This window comes from Phocoena phocoena, chromosome 9, assembly GCF_963924675.1.
Source record: "Phocoena phocoena chromosome 9, mPhoPho1.1, whole genome shotgun sequence".
Classification (NCBI taxonomy): domain Eukaryota; kingdom Metazoa; phylum Chordata; class Mammalia; order Artiodactyla; family Phocoenidae; genus Phocoena; species Phocoena phocoena.
The window spans coordinates 50369019-50387509 of NC_089227.1; the positions used below are offsets into that span (position 1 = coordinate 50369019).

An 18491-nucleotide genomic window follows, 5' to 3' on the forward strand; every position below is an offset into this window, starting at 1 on the left:
ATCAGGTTGGATTCATACCAGGGTCGCAAGGATGGTTCAACATGTGTAAATCAATCAATGTGATACACCACATCAACAAAAGAAAAAACAAAAACCACATGATCATCTCAATAGATGCAGAAAAAGCATTTGACAAAATTCAATATCCATTCATGATAAAAACTCTTACCAAAGTGGGTATAGAGGGAACATATCTCAACATAATAAAAACAATATATGACAAACGTACAGTCAACATTATATTCAGCAATGAAAAGCTGAAAGCCTTCACACTAAATTCAGAAACTAGATAAGGATACTCAATATCACCACTTCTATTTAACATAGTATTGGAAGAACTAGCCCCAGGAATTAGGTACTAAAAAGAAATAAAAGGTATATGAATTGGAAAGGAAGAGGTAAAGTTGTCACTATTTGCAGATGACATGATACTCTATATAGAGAACCCTAAAATCTCCAAACAAAAACTATTAGAACTAATCCATGAATTCAACAAGGGAGCAGGATACAAGATTAATATACATAAATCCGTTGCATTTCTTTACACTAACAATGAAATACCAGAAAGAGAAAGTAAAAAAACAATCCTGTTTAAAATCGATTAAAAAAAATTACCTACAAATAAACTTAACCAAGGAGGTTAAAGACCTATACACTGAAAACTATAAGACATTGATAAAAGAAATTGAAGATAAGTCAAAGAAATGGAAGGATATCCGAAGCTCTTGGATTGGAAAAATTAATATTGTTAATATGGCCATAATACCCAAAGCAATCTAGATTCAATGTGATCCCTATCAAAATACACATGACATTTTTCAAAAAACTAGAACAAATAATCCAAAAATTTATATGCAACCACAAAAGACCTAGAATTGCCAGAGCAATCCCGATTAAAAAGAACAAAGCTGGAGGCATAACTCTTCCAGACTTCAGACTATACTACAAAGATACAGTAATCAAAACAGCATGGTATTGGCACAGAAACAGACATATAGATCAATGGAACAGAACTGAGAGCCCCAAAACAAACCCACATACCTATAGTCCATTAATCTACTACAAAGGAGATAAGAATATACCAAGGAGAAAAGACACTTTAACAAGTGGTGTTGGGAAAGCTGGACAGCTACATGTAAATCAATGAAATTAGAACACTCCCTCATACCATATACAAAAATAAACTCAAAATGGTTTAAAGACCTAAATATAAGACATGACACCCTAAAACTCCTAGAAGAGAACATAGGCAAGACATCCTGACATAAAGTGTAGCAATATTTTCTTAGATTAATCTCTCAAGGCAAAAGAAATAAAAGCAAAAATAAACAAATAGGACCTAATCAAACTAAAAAGCTTTTGCAAAGCATAGGAAACCATCAGCAAAATGAAAAGACAACCTACAGAATGGGAGAAAATATTTGAGAATAATGTAATGGACAATGGGTTAATATCCAAAATATACAAACAGTTCATATAACTCAACATTGAAAAAATAAGTAAAAACAAACAACCTGGGCTTCCCTGGTGGTGCAGTGGTTGAGAGTCCGCCTGCCGATGTAGGGGACACGGGTTCGTGCCCCGGTCCGGGAAGATCCCACATGCCGCGGAGCAACTAGGCCCGTGAGCCATGGCCCATGAGCCATGGTCGCTGAGCCTGCACGTCCAGAGTCTGAGCGTCCGGAGTCTGCGCGTCCAGAGCCTGTGCTCCGCAACGGGAGAGGCCACAACAGTGAGAGGCCCGCGTACCGCAAAACAAAACAAAACAAAACAAACAAACAACCCAATCAAAAAATCAGCAGAACACCTAAATAGACATTTATCCATAGAAGACATACAGGTGCATGGAAAGATGCTCAACATCTCTAATTATTAGAGAAATGCAAGTCAAAACCATGATGAGGTAGCACCTCACACCAGTCAGAATGGCTATCAACCAAATGTCTACAAATAATAAATTCTGGAGAGGATATGGAGAAAAGGGAACCCCTCTACATTGTTGGTGGGAATGTAAATTGGTGCAGTCACTATGGAAAACAGTATAGAGGTGCCTTAAAAAACTGAAAATAGAGCTACCATATGATCCAGCAATTCCACTCCTGGGTATATACCTGGAAAAGACGAAAACTCTAATTCAAAAAGATACACACACCCCAGTGTTCACAGCAGCACTATTTACAATAGCCAAGATATGGAAACATCCCAAATGCCCATCAACAGATGACTGGCGTAAGAAAATATATATACACAATGGAGTATCACTCAGCCATAAAAATGAATGAAATATTGCCATTTGCAGCAACATTGTTGGACCTAGAAAATATTATGCTTAATGAAGCAAGTCAGATAAAGACAAATATTATATGGTATCACTGATATGTGGAATCTAAAAAAATAATACAAATGAATATGTATACAAAACAGAAATAGACTCACAGACATCATAAACAAACTTATGGTTACTAAAGGGGAAAGGTGGGGGAAGGGATAAATTAGGAGTATGGGATTAACAGATACAAAGTACTATACATAAAACATATAAGCAACATGGATTTACTGTATCACACAGGGAACTATATTCAATATATTGTAATAACCTATAATGGAAAAAAATCCGAAAAATATAACTGAATCACTTTGCTGTAACCTGAAACTAATACAATATTGTAAATCAACCATATTTCAATAAATAATAATAATAAAAAGAAGGAGCAGTAAATATAGGGAGTTGTGTAGTCAAGTATTGGAGAACTGAAAAGGTAGAGGGGGAACTGCAGTAACATAGAGATAATAAATACAGGAAGTAGCTACTATCCTTAGGGATGATGGAACGAAGGGAAGAGGTTGGGTTATTAAAAACCACAAACTTGGAGGAGGGACCTACAGAGATGGGATCCAGACCTCTGAAGAAGGGTGCTGCCTAGTTGTGCAGGTTCCTCAAGAGTCAAACAAAAGACTTAAAGTCAGGCGTTAGTCCTTGAAAAGGTTGTTTTACTTCTACTTTTTATAGAAAGCATCCCCTTCTTTAAGGCATTTTACATCCACCTATTGGAGAACTGTCATAACGCACTGAATTTGTTGGGACAAGACGCTTCAATACCATATGTAAACCTACAATATCCACAATGAGAATGGTACTCTCTGCATGTGGCACGGGGGGGGGGGGGGGCCACTGGCTATTCCCTGTCTTCCAAAAATTTGCTGAGTTCTTTCATTCTCTCATGTATCCTTCCTCAATTTCTTTGATCTTTTTTATTCCTTTCTATAATTTTAATGTGGTATCAAGAGTATTGTGATAAATGCATGCAATCAATAAACTATCTTTAGCCAGAAATTATATATAAGTTAATTAGTTATAAATGTATTTTAATAATTATTAAATTACTTATTATGGAATAAAGTTGTATTAAAATTCATTTGTAATTTTAACATCTTTATTATATCTCTTCACATCATTTGTTTTGTAGGTTCAAAGGAAAAAATTAAACATGAAAATTATAATTGAATTGCAATCTTGTATTGGTATAAAACATATCAGCAAAGAAGATGTCTGAAAAGAAGAGTACTTCAGAAGAGCTAGAGGATCTCACTAGTCAATTTAGGAAAGAATCTAGATCACGGTTAGTGGAGAAATCTGGAGTTATTAAAGAAACATCAAACTCTCTAAAGGAAGCTTCTGATGGGACCACTTCCAACCAAATTTGTAAAGTGCGTCCTAGAAAAAATACATTAGGTATATGTGATGATACATCAACATCCTCCTCTGGAAGTAAGTCTAAGAGAAATGAAGAACAAAGGAAAACTCTTCAATTTTCTGAAACAATTGCTACATACGACAGTTTGCAGTCAAAAAGTGAAATTTCACAAAGTTCATCACTATCAGTAACTAAGATGAGTGCTGAATATCAGGCTTTTGTTGACTCCCTAACTCATGAAACATTAGAAAAAATTAGTCCACAACTCTCTGAAGAAAATCAGAAAGGACTTGGCTTAGGATCAGATAAGTTTACAGTTAACCTCAAAGCCAAGGGTTTACAAGAATTCCCTAAGGACATTTTAAAAATCAAGTATGTAAAATATCTCTATTTAGATGAGAATGAAATCAAAAGTTTTAAAGGGGCAGACTCCAGTGATCTGCTAGGACTTGAAATTCTAACCATGCAAAAAAATGGGTTATCATCACTTCCATGTGAAATTCAGTTACTTCATAATTTAAAGCTATTAAATGTCAGTCACAACCAAATATCACATATCCCTAAAGAAATATCACAGCTTGGGACTATCAGGCAACTGTTTTTAAATAACAATTGCATTGAGGATTTTCCTTCTGGCTTGGAAAGTCTTGGAAACTTGGAAATTTTAAATTTGGCTAAAAATAAGTTAAGACATATACCAGATACTCTGTCTAGTTTGAAAAACTTGAGGGCTCTCAATCTGGAATATAATCAGTTAACAGTATTTCCTAAAGCTCTGTGCTTCCTTCCAAAGTTAATTTTACTAAACCTTTCTGGAAACCTGATAAACAGTTTGCCAAAAGAAATTAGGGAACTTAAAAATTTAGAAATACTTTTACTTGATCACAATAAACTTACCTTTTTGGCCGTGGAAATTTTTCAGTTGCTCAAAATGAAAGAACTCCAACTGACAGACAATAAATTGGAAGTTATTTCACACAAAATTGAGAATTTTAGGGAACTTAGGATTCTAATACTTGATAAAAATTTATTGAAAGACATACCAGAGAAAATTTCCCACTGCGTAATGTTGGAATGCCTTAGTCTTAGTGATAATAAGTTAACAGAACTTCCTAAGAACATACATAAGCTTAAAAATTTAAGAAAACTCCATATAAACAGAAATAATATCGTGAAAATACCTGAATATATTTCACATCTTAATAATATGTTCAGCCTAGAATTTTCAGGAAATTTAATCGTAGACTTTCCTATTGAAATAAAAAACTGTAGAAAAATAACTAAAGTTGAATTGAGTTATAATAGAATAATGTATTTTCCACTAGGTTTGTGTGCTTTAGATTCTCTTTATTATTTGGGTTTTAATGGAAATTATATTTCAGAAATACCTGTAGATATATCTTTCAGTAAACAACTGCTTCATTTAGAATTTAATGAAAACAAACTCCTAATATTTTCTGAGCACTTATGTTCTCTTATTAATCTTGAATACCTTGATCTTGGTAAAAACAAAATAAGGAAAATTCAACCATCTATTTCCAATATGGTATCGCTCCGTGTTCTTATTTTATGCTGTAATAAGTTGGAAACTTTCCCCATAGAAGTGTGTACTTTAGAAAATTTGCAAGTACTTGATCTTTCAGAAAATCAAATACAGACTATTCCTTCAGAGATCTGTAACTTAAAAGGAATCCTGAAATTAAACATCTCAAGCAATCAATTTATATATTTTCCTATTGAACTTTGCCAACTTCAATCACTGGAAGTGCTGAATATAAGCCAGATAAATGGGAGAAAGGTAAGAGATGGATATTTAGGACTTTGTGGGGAAGGCATGACTGAAGGGGATCAGAATCTAAGCTGTAGTGTGTGTGTGTGTGTGTGTGTGTGTGTGTGTGTGTGTGTGTGTGTTTAATTTAGCTGGAATACTTTATTTTGTAAAGGATAGGCTTTTTTTTTTTTTAAACCGCAAATGCCGCTTACAAATAAACTTTTCAACACAAGAGTTTTATAGGAAAATATTTCATTAAAATGAAATCCCAAGTAATTAAAGCTGACAATTTATAGACTTATTTTTATTTCAGTTTAACTGTGAAAGGAGTTTTAAAGTTATGGATGTAATATAATTTAGAACTAAATTTTAATCTCCTTGAAGTTAGGGATTGTCTGTTATGCTTCTTTTATATATAGAAGAACACTGAGCACAATACCCAGTATTCACCTTGTTGTTTGATTATTTCTGAGGGGCCCATATATTCAAAACTCTTTTGTTCACTTATAGAACTGCCTTTATTTCAAACGCCACTTGTGATGGCCTTAGTTTTTGTGACGATGCATATTTTTTCTTTGCCTTAGCAGAGTATCTTAATTCCTGTTACTTTGCAATACTTTTCATACTAGGAATTTTCATTTGAGGCTATATTGCCAAACTGTGTGTGTCCATTATAAAGAAATTTACTGAGCACTTACTCAAAATGCATCATGACTGGGAGCATGTATACAAAAAGGATAAAACATATATCATGTCATTTAAAAATCCAAGAACACACAAGGGACTAATAAAAAGTAATGTTAATGAGAGTAGGAGTAAAGAGATCAAATATGGAAGAGAACAGTTTAGAAAGACTTCAGGGCGGAGAAGAAATCAAAGCAGGGTAAGCTTTAGGGATGGAAGAAAGGGATAAGGTGGCAACGAACACTGAGTGTTGGGAGAGTGAGGAAAGTGGTTAGCAAGCCACAGGATTGAATTGGTAGCACTGGTCAGACTGGGGAAATACCTGCATGCTACACAATTTGTTGTGGGTTTTATTAAGCAAGGGAATCACAAAGACTTTGTGACATAATGAAAATATATCTTTTTTAGGACAAAAATCTCTCCTTCCATTTTATTTTATTAAAAGTTTTAGTCATAGAAATATTTATTAAAAATATAATTGTTTAACCTTTGTTACAGTTAACAAGACTTCCGGAAGAGCTGTCTAATATGACTCAACTTAAAGGACTTGATATCTCAAATAATGCAATCAGAGAGATGCCAAGAAATATAGGGGAGCTGAGAGGTTTGGTTAGTTTAAATGCATACAACAATCAAATAAGATATCTGCCACCATCTTTTCTATCTTTAAATGCTCTCCAGCAACTAAACTTGAGTGGTAAGTGTCAAGCATAACCAATAAGCATAATAAATTAAGTTGAGTTTTGGTTTCTAGGTTGCAAATTTTGCTGACAAGACAGAATGGCAAACAGTCAACATCATGTATTAAGTGCCAATAGGAAGGAAATGGCTAGTGCAGGTACAGAAAATGAGAGCAAACCATAAGGTCCAGTTCCTTCCCTAAAGGAGGTTATAATCCAGCTGGGGAACCTGCACACATTTTCATTTCTTTTCTGTTTTCTCTGCCTATACCCCGTCATTCATTATTTCTTCCCTTTGTGAACCTGACCTCATCTCTCTCTCTTCACACACCTACCTACACAACCTTAGGTCAGCATTTTCTCTATTTTCCTTCTCTGCTGGCTCCCTGATCCCACTCCTACACCCTACAATACTCTAATACCTTACACTCTTTTACAAAGTAAATCACTTCAATAACAACAACAACAAAAAGTAAATCACTCACTCTAAAAATATCAGAATTCCCAAAGCTAGACTAGTATTTTTCTTAATAATTTTTATTATGAAATATTTCAAATTTACAGAAAAATAATAAACACCTATGTACTTACTCTCAGGTATAAGGAATGCTAACATTTTGTGTTATTTACTTGAGATATTTTTGATTAAGAAATAAAATAGAATTGAAACTTTTTTTGTACTTCTCCCCAAACTAGAAGTAACCAGTGCACTGAAATTGATGTATATCTTTTTTTTTTTTGTGGTACGCGGCCTCTTACTGTTGTGGCCTCTCCCGTTGCGGAGCACAGGCTCCGGACGCGCAGGCTCAGCGGCCACAGCTCACGGGCCCAGCCGCTCCGTGGCCTGTGGGATCTTCCCGGACCGGGGCACGAACCCGTGTCCCCTGCATCGGCAGGCGGACTCTCAACCACTGCACCACCAGGGAAGCCCAATGTATATCTTTTAAAAATAGAAGTGAAACTTCTTTTGTACTTATCCCCAAACTAGAAGTAACCAATGTACTGAAATTGACGTATATCTTTTTTCTATCCATGTTTTTATACATATATATATCATAACAAAGTAACATTATTTAGAGTTTTAAATTTTATTATATCTTATCATACTATATGGTATGTAATTTACAATTCTGTAACTTGCTTTTTCACTTGTCATATTTCTAAAGTTAATCCATGTCAATGTATACATAGACCTATTTCATTCATTTTAAATGTTGCATAATATGTATAATATTCAATTACATGGTTAAACAACAATTAATCCATTATCCTGTTGATAGACAATTAGGTTGTTTCCAACTTGTTTGCTACTATAAATATCCCTGTGCATGTTCCTAGTATACATCTGCTTGAGTTTTTCAAAGTGCATATAGCTATAAGTAGAATCACTGGATCAGAGGTTATGTACATCTTCAACTTTACCAGATGTGAGGAAATTTATGCCCATAGTGGTTGTACCAGCTAATCTCATAAACAGCTGGGTTTCTAAAATTATATCTTTCAGTTGAAAGTAGCACTTATAACCAGAGCCCTGCACCTTCTTAAATTTAGAGGATTTCTAGATTAAAAACAAACTCATCTTTTGGGTGCACTAGTATCAGTAGTACAGTAAAACCTACAGTAGATATATCAATACTTAGATATAATGCAACTGGCATTTGTTTCCTGAATCCCCAGAACCCCTAGTAAGCTGGATATGTAGGTATACATCAGTTTGCGATCACTTGCAATAAGGTACAATAACTCAGCCCTGCAATTTAAGTTTTTGGTCCCACTTTTGTATTTTGGCAAAGTTTCACTGTTTTTTAGGGAGGTTATCTATTTTGTCCAAGTGTAGGACATGCTTCACTCAGCTACTATTTGTGCATGAAAAAAAAAAAAGGCTGACCAGAGTCTTCTGGCCCACTGGAGAACACAACTACCAATAGAAAGCACAGTTCTCTCGAGGTTTTCTAGTACAAGAATCAAGACAAAATAGGAAGATCACAGACTTTTCTGCAAGCTTAGCCAGTTCTCTGTTAGTCCCTATCAGAATTAGAAAAGTGTATCAGTCAGGATCCAGAAACCACACCTTAGTTAATTACTAAGTAAAATCTTCTTAACTGTTTAACTAAAAGGGTAAAGAGAGAATCCTAAGGTTATCACAAAAGTAGCAATGGCAGGAAGCAATAACCATCTTATGGCTAAGGGAATAAAATGAAGAATTTGGAATTATTAAAACTTAGAAGTTTGGAGGAGGGGTCACGCAGTGGTGAAACTCGGAAGTCTGAGGATGAAGTACTGCTTGCCTGGTGCTTGCTCCTCTGAGCTTGGGGGTGGTGAGTGTGTGTCTGTGTAGGGGTGTGTGTGTGTGAGAGAGAGAGAGAAAGAGAGAGAGAGAGAGAAAGGAGCTAGTTCTGCTAGTGTTGGGAAAACTGCAAACTGCATTCAGCTGTTATGGGCAGGAACTGCTGCTGGTGGGGTAAAAGAGTGTTGCTGGTGTGACACTCAAGGAAAAACAGTCAAGGAGCCCACAGAGATGGGTTTGGATCTAAGAGATAATCGCTACACAACTGGCATGGCCACAGTCTCCAGCTTTCCTTGCCAGATTTGAAGTTATAATCTGTTTCCTCCATTCATGAAACGAAGCTAACAGGAATACCCACGTCATAGATTTGGACTTAATGAGACTTTGAAAGCTGGTAGCATCTTCATTATTCAGACAAAAGACATTTATATAGTCTTGAGAATTAGTCCCCTCTGTCACTAACGCTAGTGGATTTAGGAAGATAACCACTTTGAACCTCAGTTTTTCCATCCGCAAGATAGGAAAGCTATAACTTCTGTTTGTTCATAGAATCGTGGAAATATAAGTTAAAACTTATGAAAATATTTTGATAAATGTGAGATATTATACCAGTGAACAGTATTTATAGATTAATTCCTTGCTTTCCTCAAAGCACAGACTTTGAAGTAGGACATTATTTAGAATTCTAACTCCATCATTCACATCAGCTAGATTATCCAATTTGCTGGTATAATAATGTTCCCAGTACTCTATAATCTTTTATTTCTGTAGAATCAGTAGTAATGTTCCCATTTTCATTGCTGATTTTAGTAAATTGAGTCTTGCTTCTTTTTTCTTAGTCCATTGAGCTAAAGGTTTGTCAATTTTGTTGATCTTTTCAAAGAACCAACTTTTGGTTTTTTCTATTTGGTTGGTTGATTTTGGTTTGGTTGATTCTATTGTTTTTCTATTCTCTATTTCATTTATATCTGCTCTAATCTTTATTGTTTCCTCCTTCTGATAGTTTTGGATTAACTTGCTTATCTTTTTCTAGTTCATTTAGGTGTAAAGTTATTAATGTAAGACACTTCTTCTTTTTCAGCTATAAATTTCATCCTAAGCATTGCTTCTGTTGCATCCATAATTTTTGGTTATCGTTTTCATTTTCATTCATCTCTTTGTATTTTATAATTTCCTTTTTGATTCCATCTTTGACACATTGGTTGCTTAAAAGTATGCTGTTTAACTCTGTAAATTTTCCAGTTTTCCTTCTATTATTTTTCATAGTTTCATTCCATTGTGGTCAAAGAAGATATATTGTATGACTTTTTTCAGTCAATTTTAATTTATTGAGACTTGTCTTGTGGCTTAATATATGGTCTATCATGGAGAATGTTCTATGTGCACTTGAGAAAAATGTGTATTCTGCTGTTGGACTGTTCTATGTATGTCTGTTAGGTTTAGTTGCTTTATAGTGTTGTTCAAGTGCCCTATTTCCTTACTGACATTTTGTCTAAATGTTCTATCCATTATTGAAAGTGAGGTATTATATAGTCTCCATCTATTACTGTAGAACCACTTGTTGCTCCCTTCAATTCTGTCAATATTTGTCTAATATGTTTTGGGGTTTTGCTGTTAGGTATGTATATACTTATAACTGTTATATCTTCTTAATGTAATGATCCTTTTAAAAATATATACTGTCCTTTGTCCTTTATAACAGTTTTTGACTTAAAGTCTATGTTATCTGATATTAGTAAAACCACCCCGACTCTTTGGTTAGTATTTGCATGGATATCTTCTTCTGTCCTTCAATACCTAGAGCCATAAAAGAAAATACTACTTTCCCAGTCTTTGCAGCTTAGCTCTATGCTGGGGCACTTCAATGCTAAGTCAGGCCACCTATGACTCTGTCTTAGCCTTCTTCTCCTGATTGTGTGAAGCCCAAAAATCCACCACAGGCACAAACCTAGGATTCTCTCAGTTCTCTTCTGTGCATTTGTTCAGTCCTGGATATGCTTACTGTACTCCATTTCCCCCAGGATACACCGTGGCCCTTCTCAGCCCTTATTCCCCCAAGAAACTTCCTCTTCAGCCTCCTCCTTCCTGGGCTTTTGGATCTGTTTGCTGCTTTCCCTGTCTGCTGTTCCTTGCCCCAGGTAGGCTCAGACATGTGTGTCTTTACATGTGACAACAACTTGCCACTCAGGAAGGCAGCTCCATCCTGAGTCGGGGGAGCAAAACAAAAGTCAGTCTCTGTGTCAATCCCTCGGGGAATCAGCAGACAGATCAAAATGCAAAGCCTCAGTATTAAAATAACAAGGTCCATGTTGGCTTTCTGGCACCAGCAAGCTGCACCAGGAATGCAGGCTGCCCTCCCCACAGCTGTTGCTACCATACTGGGAAATGCAGGGTGGTATGGAGAGGACTGAAAAAGCCACAGTGCTTTCTTACCAAAATTCTCCTGCCTTTTTCTTCACTGAGCAGTATCCTAGTAACTGTAAAATTCTGGATTAAGTTCCAGAATTCTGAAAAAGCTGATTCTATCAGCCCTTTCCAGCTTTTGATTGTTTCAATTGGAGGGGCTGATTTTTGGATAGGCCTACTCTGAATTTTCTGTGGCATTCATTCTAGGTGTGTTTTTCATGTTTATTTATACTGCTTGGATTTTGCTGTTTCTGGTCTATATATTCATGTATTTTATTACATTGGGGGAATTTTTTTAACCGTTATTCCTTCAAAATTTTTTTTTCTTCATTTTCTCTCTACTCCAATTTCCTTTACATATTGTCCTACAAATCCCTAAAGTGCTCTCTCTCTCTCCCTGTGTGTGTGTGTGTGTGTGTGTGGTGTACACAGAGCTTTCAGCATCTCATATTGATCTGCCTTCAAGTTTACTGACTTGTCTATCATTTCTATCCTATTGTTGTCTCTCCAATTAATTTTTAATTTCAGATACTGAAATTTTCAGTTCTAGCATTTCCATTTTTCCTTTTTCTTTTATATTTCTCCTCCAAGATTTCCTTTTTTTTTTTTTTTCCGGTACATGGGCCTCTCACTGTTGTGGCCTCTCCCGTTGCGGAGCACAGGCTCCAGACGCACAGGCTCAGCGGCCATGGCTCACGGGCCTAGCCACTCCGTGGCATGTGGGATCTTCCCGGGGCACGAACCCGTGTCCCCTGCATTGGCAGGCGGACTCTCAACCACTGCACCACCAGGGAAGCCCCAAGATTTCCTATTGTTTTCATTCATTATAAGAATATCTTTCTTTACATTCTTGAACATCATTGTATTAGCTGCTTTAAAATTCTTATATGTTGACTACAGCAATTGAGTTTTATTTTTCTCTTGGGAGTGAGCCACATTTTCTTTTTTCTCTGTTTTGAATACTGAACTCTATAATCAATTCTATTTCTCTCCAATGTTGATATTTGTTTTTGTTGCTACTGTTGCTTCATCAGGCACTTAAGTCGCTGGACTAAAAATACAAACTCCTTCCCTGCAAATGGCAGCTCCTTAGATCTCAGTTCAGTACTTTTAGCCATTAGCTGTTGTATCAGTTTTCTACTGGTATGTGACAAGTTTCCACAAACTTTCGCTTCTTAAATTAATAAAATATTTATTTCACACAGTTTCTGAGGGTCAGGAACCCAGGAGGTGTTTAGCTGACTTGTTCTATTTCAGAGTCTTGTATGAGACTGCAGCCAACCTGTTGGCTGGTGCTGCAGCCAGGCTTGATTAGGGCTGGTGGATTTGCTTCAAAGCTTATTTATGTGGCTACTGGCAGCAGGCTTTAGTCCCTTGCCATATGAGCCTCTTTATGACATGGCAACTGGTTTTCCCCAGAGCTAGTGATATTAGGGAGTAAGACAGAATATACTTAAGTCAGAAGCAGCACACACTCCAAGAAGCAATGAGCAACTCTAGTACCCAGATCTTGGTTTCTAAATACCTTTCTTCACTAAAAGGAACCAGGTTCCTTTAATTTTGGCTAAAATAATATAACCATAAATATATAAATAGCACAAAGGCAAACTTTAGGCCAGTTCCTCTTAAAATGATTACAAATTCTTACTTTGTCTGTTATCACAGTTTTACTTTTTATGTCAGGTTTATGTTAGATTAAGGTGGGTTTTTTTTATTAAAGATCAAAAGACATTTTTTTTAAGATTTTTTTTTTTTTGCTGTGGACCATTTTAAAAGTCTTTATTGAATTTGTTATAATATTGTTTCTGTTTTGGTTTTTTGGCCGTGAGTCATGTGGTATCTTAGCTCCCTGATCAGGGATCAAACCTGCACCCCCTGCATTGGAAGGTGAAGTCTTAACCACTGGACTGCCAGGGAAGTCCCATAGATTAAGGTGGTTTTGAAAAAAATTATGTTTAGGGAAGTTGGAGCTTAATCTTCACTCCTTGAGGGTGGACCAGACTTCGTAACTCAGTTCTAAAGAATAGAGTATGGAAAGGAGAAAATCAAAACATTACATTGGAGAAGCCTGGAAGACACTATTTTAGCCAAGGGATAACGTTTAACATGCTAGTGATGTCTTGTGGATGTCAGGTATCTCTGATGTGATGAGAGCACTTCACCTCTGTGGTATTCTTTCCAAAAACCCATAACCCCAGTCTATTCATGAAAAAATATACCAGATAAACTCATATTAAGGAATAGTCTACAAAATACCTAACTTGTACTACTCAAAACCATCAAGATCGTGAAAAACAAGAACAGGCTGAGAAACTGTCACAGACCAGAAGACATAACTGTATGCAGTGTGCTATCCTGGAATGGATACCGGAACAGAAAAAGGACATTGATGGAAAAAATAATGAAATTCAAAAATGTCCAAAGCTTATTTAATAGTAATGTGCCAATGTTAAAGTTTCTTCGATTTAAAAATGTAATACAATAATGTGAGATGATAACATCAGGGAAAACTAAAACTAGATGAAGAGTATACAGGAACTCTACAATTTCTGCAACTTTTCTGTAAATCTGAAATTATTGCAAACAAAGTTTATTAAAAAAATTACCATCTCACTTACTCTGTAAAGTCATTTCCTGCATTATAGGAGGAAAGCCTCCTTCTCATTTTGTCATTCTCTGTGAGAAAAAGGAATCATTGCTCTGTTTCTATACTTTCTCCTTTTCATTCCTAGCAAGTGGACAACAGTAAGAACTTATGTTTTGCCAGCATTGTGAGGCTCCTCTGATACTTTGTCAGTGAGACACAGTAGATGCCCTTTACATAGTTGTTATTTGTCTCTATAGTTTTCTTTTACAGAAGGATATAATTCAATTATAATTTTTTTTTCTACTAGGAAATAATCTGACAGCTCTGCCTAGCGGTATCTACAAGCTTTTTTCACTGAAGGAGATAAATTTTGATGATAACCCTTTGCTGAGACCTCCAATGGAAATCTGTAAAGGAAAACAGTTGTATACTATTGCACGCTATCTACAGAGGGCAGATGAGAGAGATGGTAGGTGATGAGTGATTGGCTAGCTTACAAGTCATTTTCTGGCATCTATAAATTAACAAATAGTTTGCTTTAATCAGAGGCTTTCAATCTGGCAGAGACTTTCAAATATTTATCGTCTACCCTTTTCTGAAGGCTAGGAGTTTATTTTGGTAATTTTGATTATTTAATCTGGGTCTATACAATTTGAACCATTGAAAACAGGTAAATTTAAGTCACAGGTGAGCTGCTTCCCACCTACTGGCCTCAATGTACTCCAAGAGATTTTTTCATCATGGTTGTGGCCACACTCAGAGAATCTACATACAGATTTTTTTATCAGTTCTGATCACCATATGTAGTTGTTCTAAAAGCTGTATTTTGCCTTGAAGGAAGTTCATAGATCCTTTACATTGATGCCAGTCGGTTCTTGGCTCATTATGATCACCTGTCTGTAATCCTTGGGCAGTCTTCATTCCTTCTGTTTTTAAGAGCTCCTTTGGTTGTTCCTGATTACTTCAGAGAGCGGGTCCATTTTCTTTAAATGCCCTTTCACCGGACCAGATGGAGACTGGTTTCTCCAAGCCTTTGGGATGGAAGTTTCACTATCCAGTTCTTTCCCTGGGTTTGGGTTCCCAACAACTAACCTTTTTTCTGGGACTCTAACTTTGCCGCTCATTGTCAAACGTCAGAGTAAATTCAGATTTTGGTCCTCCAATTTAATGCCGTATTTAAGTATTAAATCAATTTAATGATCCAGATTTGGGGAAAGAGAATATATACAACTATCTGGACCCTGTCTATGTAATCAGGAGGCTTATATCATCATAATCTTATAATCTATTGAGATGCTCACTAAAAATGTACAGTTCTCTGTGAGCCACAATATGTATGGCTACCATTCAGAAGCTTTTGCAAGATGTGGGCCTCACGGATGGAAGGAACCTAAGCAATAAAAAGTCACTGTAGGTGTTTTCTCTAACTTGCTAGGCAAGTTGGTTCTGCTAATTATCATAAAATAAGGGATATTTAATGGTAACTTTATTTTTATAAAACAAAGCTTTTAGGGGTTTCCAAGGATCTATAAAGTATTCCTGTTAGGTAACAGTACTTTAGAGAAGGTCTGTAAAATTACATGAGTGAACTTCCTTGTTAAAATTCTGTTACTCAAGTTCCTGAGGAAGGAAGATTCATGTGGTTCTAGCCTCTTTGGGGAAAGTTCAACGGGCAATGACAACAGATGAAAGTCAGCAAAAACAAGAGAATCCAAGCCATTTATCTCCTTTCTTTATTCCCAAGGGGCCTTCATACTGCAGGCTTGGTACCCAGAGAAATTGGAAAGGAAGTCATCATAAGAGATGTTAATTCTGCAATTAACAAAGAACATGGGGTCTCTTCCTTAAAATTTCACTTAGGAGATTGGATTTTCAATTATCTCATTAGCATAAAATCTAGCCTGAGGGATTAATGGTATGGATAAAAATTTAAAAACAGAAAGCATAGAACAGATTTGAGATGATTACAGAGGTATGGCAGATGACTGGTTCTTGAAAATTCTCAAATTACCTTGGTTAACAAAAAGTGGATCTAAAAAAAAAAATGGATCTAGTTCAAATTACCTAGAAGCTTTTTTATAAACTAAAAATACTCTACTTATATCTAAGCCAACATTCATTAAATAAGTGATGTGAATATAAAATAAGCATATATATATATATATATATATATATATATATATATATACCATATTTATAGTAGATTTGAACTTGGTTTCTCAGGATGGTACCCAAAGGAGCATATTAAAAAGTCAGAATTGAAGGAAGGAGCTAAATTCATTTCAAATCCTGAAAGAATTAAAGGGTTTGATGATCACCTTGAAGTTGCTTATAATATCCTTTTAAACAGACATTTTATATTATTTATGTTTAGGGTTATTCAGATTTTAGAAGAAATGGAATAAATGGTTCAAACTTCAGTTTGTGTGTTAGAGCTGCACTTTAGTTTTCAATCTTATTTGATATGTACATCTTATAGCAGCACAGAAGTAAAAAACCTAGCTATAATATTAACTCAGAATAGAGTATGTTTTTCAAAACAGATGACCTAAATTTTCTTTTATGTTCAAATGTAGAGAAAATCTTAGCGAAGATCTTCAAGATAGTTGCCAACAATATTACTGAAACAAATTTTCAATTTTTGTGTCAAAAACTAAACCTGGCAATCACAGAAACTGATAAGTCTACAATGAGGTATGTATGAATGACAACATGTAGTATAAGCTTATTCTCATGTTCTGATTTATATCATATTGATATTACACGGTTTTGAAACATTCATATTAACATGAACTCTACTTTGCTGTAAAAGACTGATTTTAGTTTATTATATATTTGAGATCCATATGGGTATAGTAGTTTTAAGCAAGAACTCTGAGGATAGACTGCTTGGCTTTAAATCCCAAATAGTTTTGTGATCCTGGATAAGTCCCCTAACTTACCTGTGCCTCAGTTTCTTTACTGGTAAAATGGATAGACTTATCTAAGAGAGCTGTCATGAGATCAAGTTATAATGCATGTAGCATTGTAGCAGTAATGTACTGGTTTATAGTAAACAGTCCACAATTATTTTGAGGTCTTGAGTAAATCTCTCTTAGAATCAAATGTTAATTGAATTGTTGATTTTCTTCAAGGAAACAAGGGATGGCATGGGACTAACATTCACTTACTATGTATGTGCCAAACTCTGTGCTAAATTTTTATATAGACTATCTTCACCAATTAATTTAATCCTCCCTTCACTCTGGTAAACTAGGTTGAAAACCTAGATATATAATACTGATGTAGTTTAAAAGTGTTCTTAATTGATAATTAAAATTATTATTATTTCAAAAATTTCAGCACTGCTTCATTAAGTGAGAGAGTCCACCGAACACTTGATAAGTGGAAAACGGAAAATAACAATTTGTCAGTAACCACTGCTGCTCTAAGAGACCAACTAACTCGGGCACTAACTATGATAGGAGCATATGAAATTATGGACAAAATAACAGCTTTAAAACTTTTTACATGTGCAATTAAATTCTGAACAGTGTATCCAGAATAAGAACTGAGAACTTATGATGCACTTATATAATTGAAACTGGATACAAGAGAATTGCACGTCATGTTTCTTTTCATGTATTCCTAAGAGATGATGACAATTTATGGCTACCACTCTAGTGTCATCATAATAAAATATTGCAGACACCATTTTATGTATTTATTCTGTTGCCTCTCTACCCTTACTTCAGAGATACAGATATAAAGAAGCTGTTCTTAAGCTAATATAAATCCTTAGGCACTCTTATCCCTACTGGAAAATGTTTAAAAATAGAGAAGGATTGGAGACATAAGCATTATACTTGTCAACCAATATTTCATGTTGCACTTCCAAAACAACAACAAAGACAATAAAATAATATGGTGCTTAAATCCAACCTGCAAGATTAAGTCCTTTGTTTAATTTGGTCTCACATCACAAAGTTTCTGTATCTTTTAAGTAGAAAGTTATCTTATAAAGTTAACAAAAACTGCACTATGTCTAGAATATTCTTAAATCACTTGGAAACCCAATACACTAGTTTAAGTGAGCGAAAAGTGAAGAATCCAGAAGTATCATTAGTTTCACACGTGGCTGGTGTGATGGTTAATGTTCTCAGCTGGCGGCAAGGTACTTCCATAGAACATTGAAATGGGAAGGATCTTGGAAACTATCATTTTACAAATAAGAAAATTAAGACCTAGAATAACTAAGTGATGTAAACCAGGTTCTCTACCCTTCGTTCAGAGATACAGATATAAAGACCAGAAAATTTTCTAGGGGAAACTTTGGTCTGAAGAGAGAGAGAGAGAAAGCTGGATAACGTCAGAACAATGAAAGCACTTTCATTGTGCCCAG

General features: G+C 35.4%; 1 protein-coding gene across 1 annotated transcript; it reads left to right on the top strand.

Annotated features, from left to right (window-relative positions):
- Nucleotides 1-3546: 3546 nt before the first annotated feature.
- On the top strand, nt 3547-17639 carry LRRD1 (leucine rich repeats and death domain containing 1). Its single transcript, XM_065884299.1, has 5 exons — nt 3547-5493; nt 6649-6847; nt 14418-14579; nt 16687-16804; nt 17453-17639. The coding sequence occupies exons 1-5, from the start codon at nt 3547-3549 to the stop codon at nt 17637-17639; spliced, it is 2613 nt and encodes an 870-aa protein (XP_065740371.1).
- The last annotated feature ends 852 nt before the right edge of the window (nt 17640-18491 follow it).

Bases quoted from the DNA above. Each gene is read 5' to 3' on its own strand.
- LRRD1 (XM_065884299.1), top strand. From the start codon at position 3,547: ATGTCTGAAAAGAAGAGTACTTCAGAAGAGCTAGAGGATCTCACTAGT. The intron at 6,848-14,417 runs GTAAGTGTCAAG...TTTTTCTACTAG, and splicing joins CCAGCAACTAAACTTGAGTG to GAAATAATCTGACAGCTCTG. The intron at 16,805-17,452 runs GTATGTATGAAT...CAAAAATTTCAG, and splicing joins ACTGATAAGTCTACAATGAG to CACTGCTTCATTAAGTGAGA.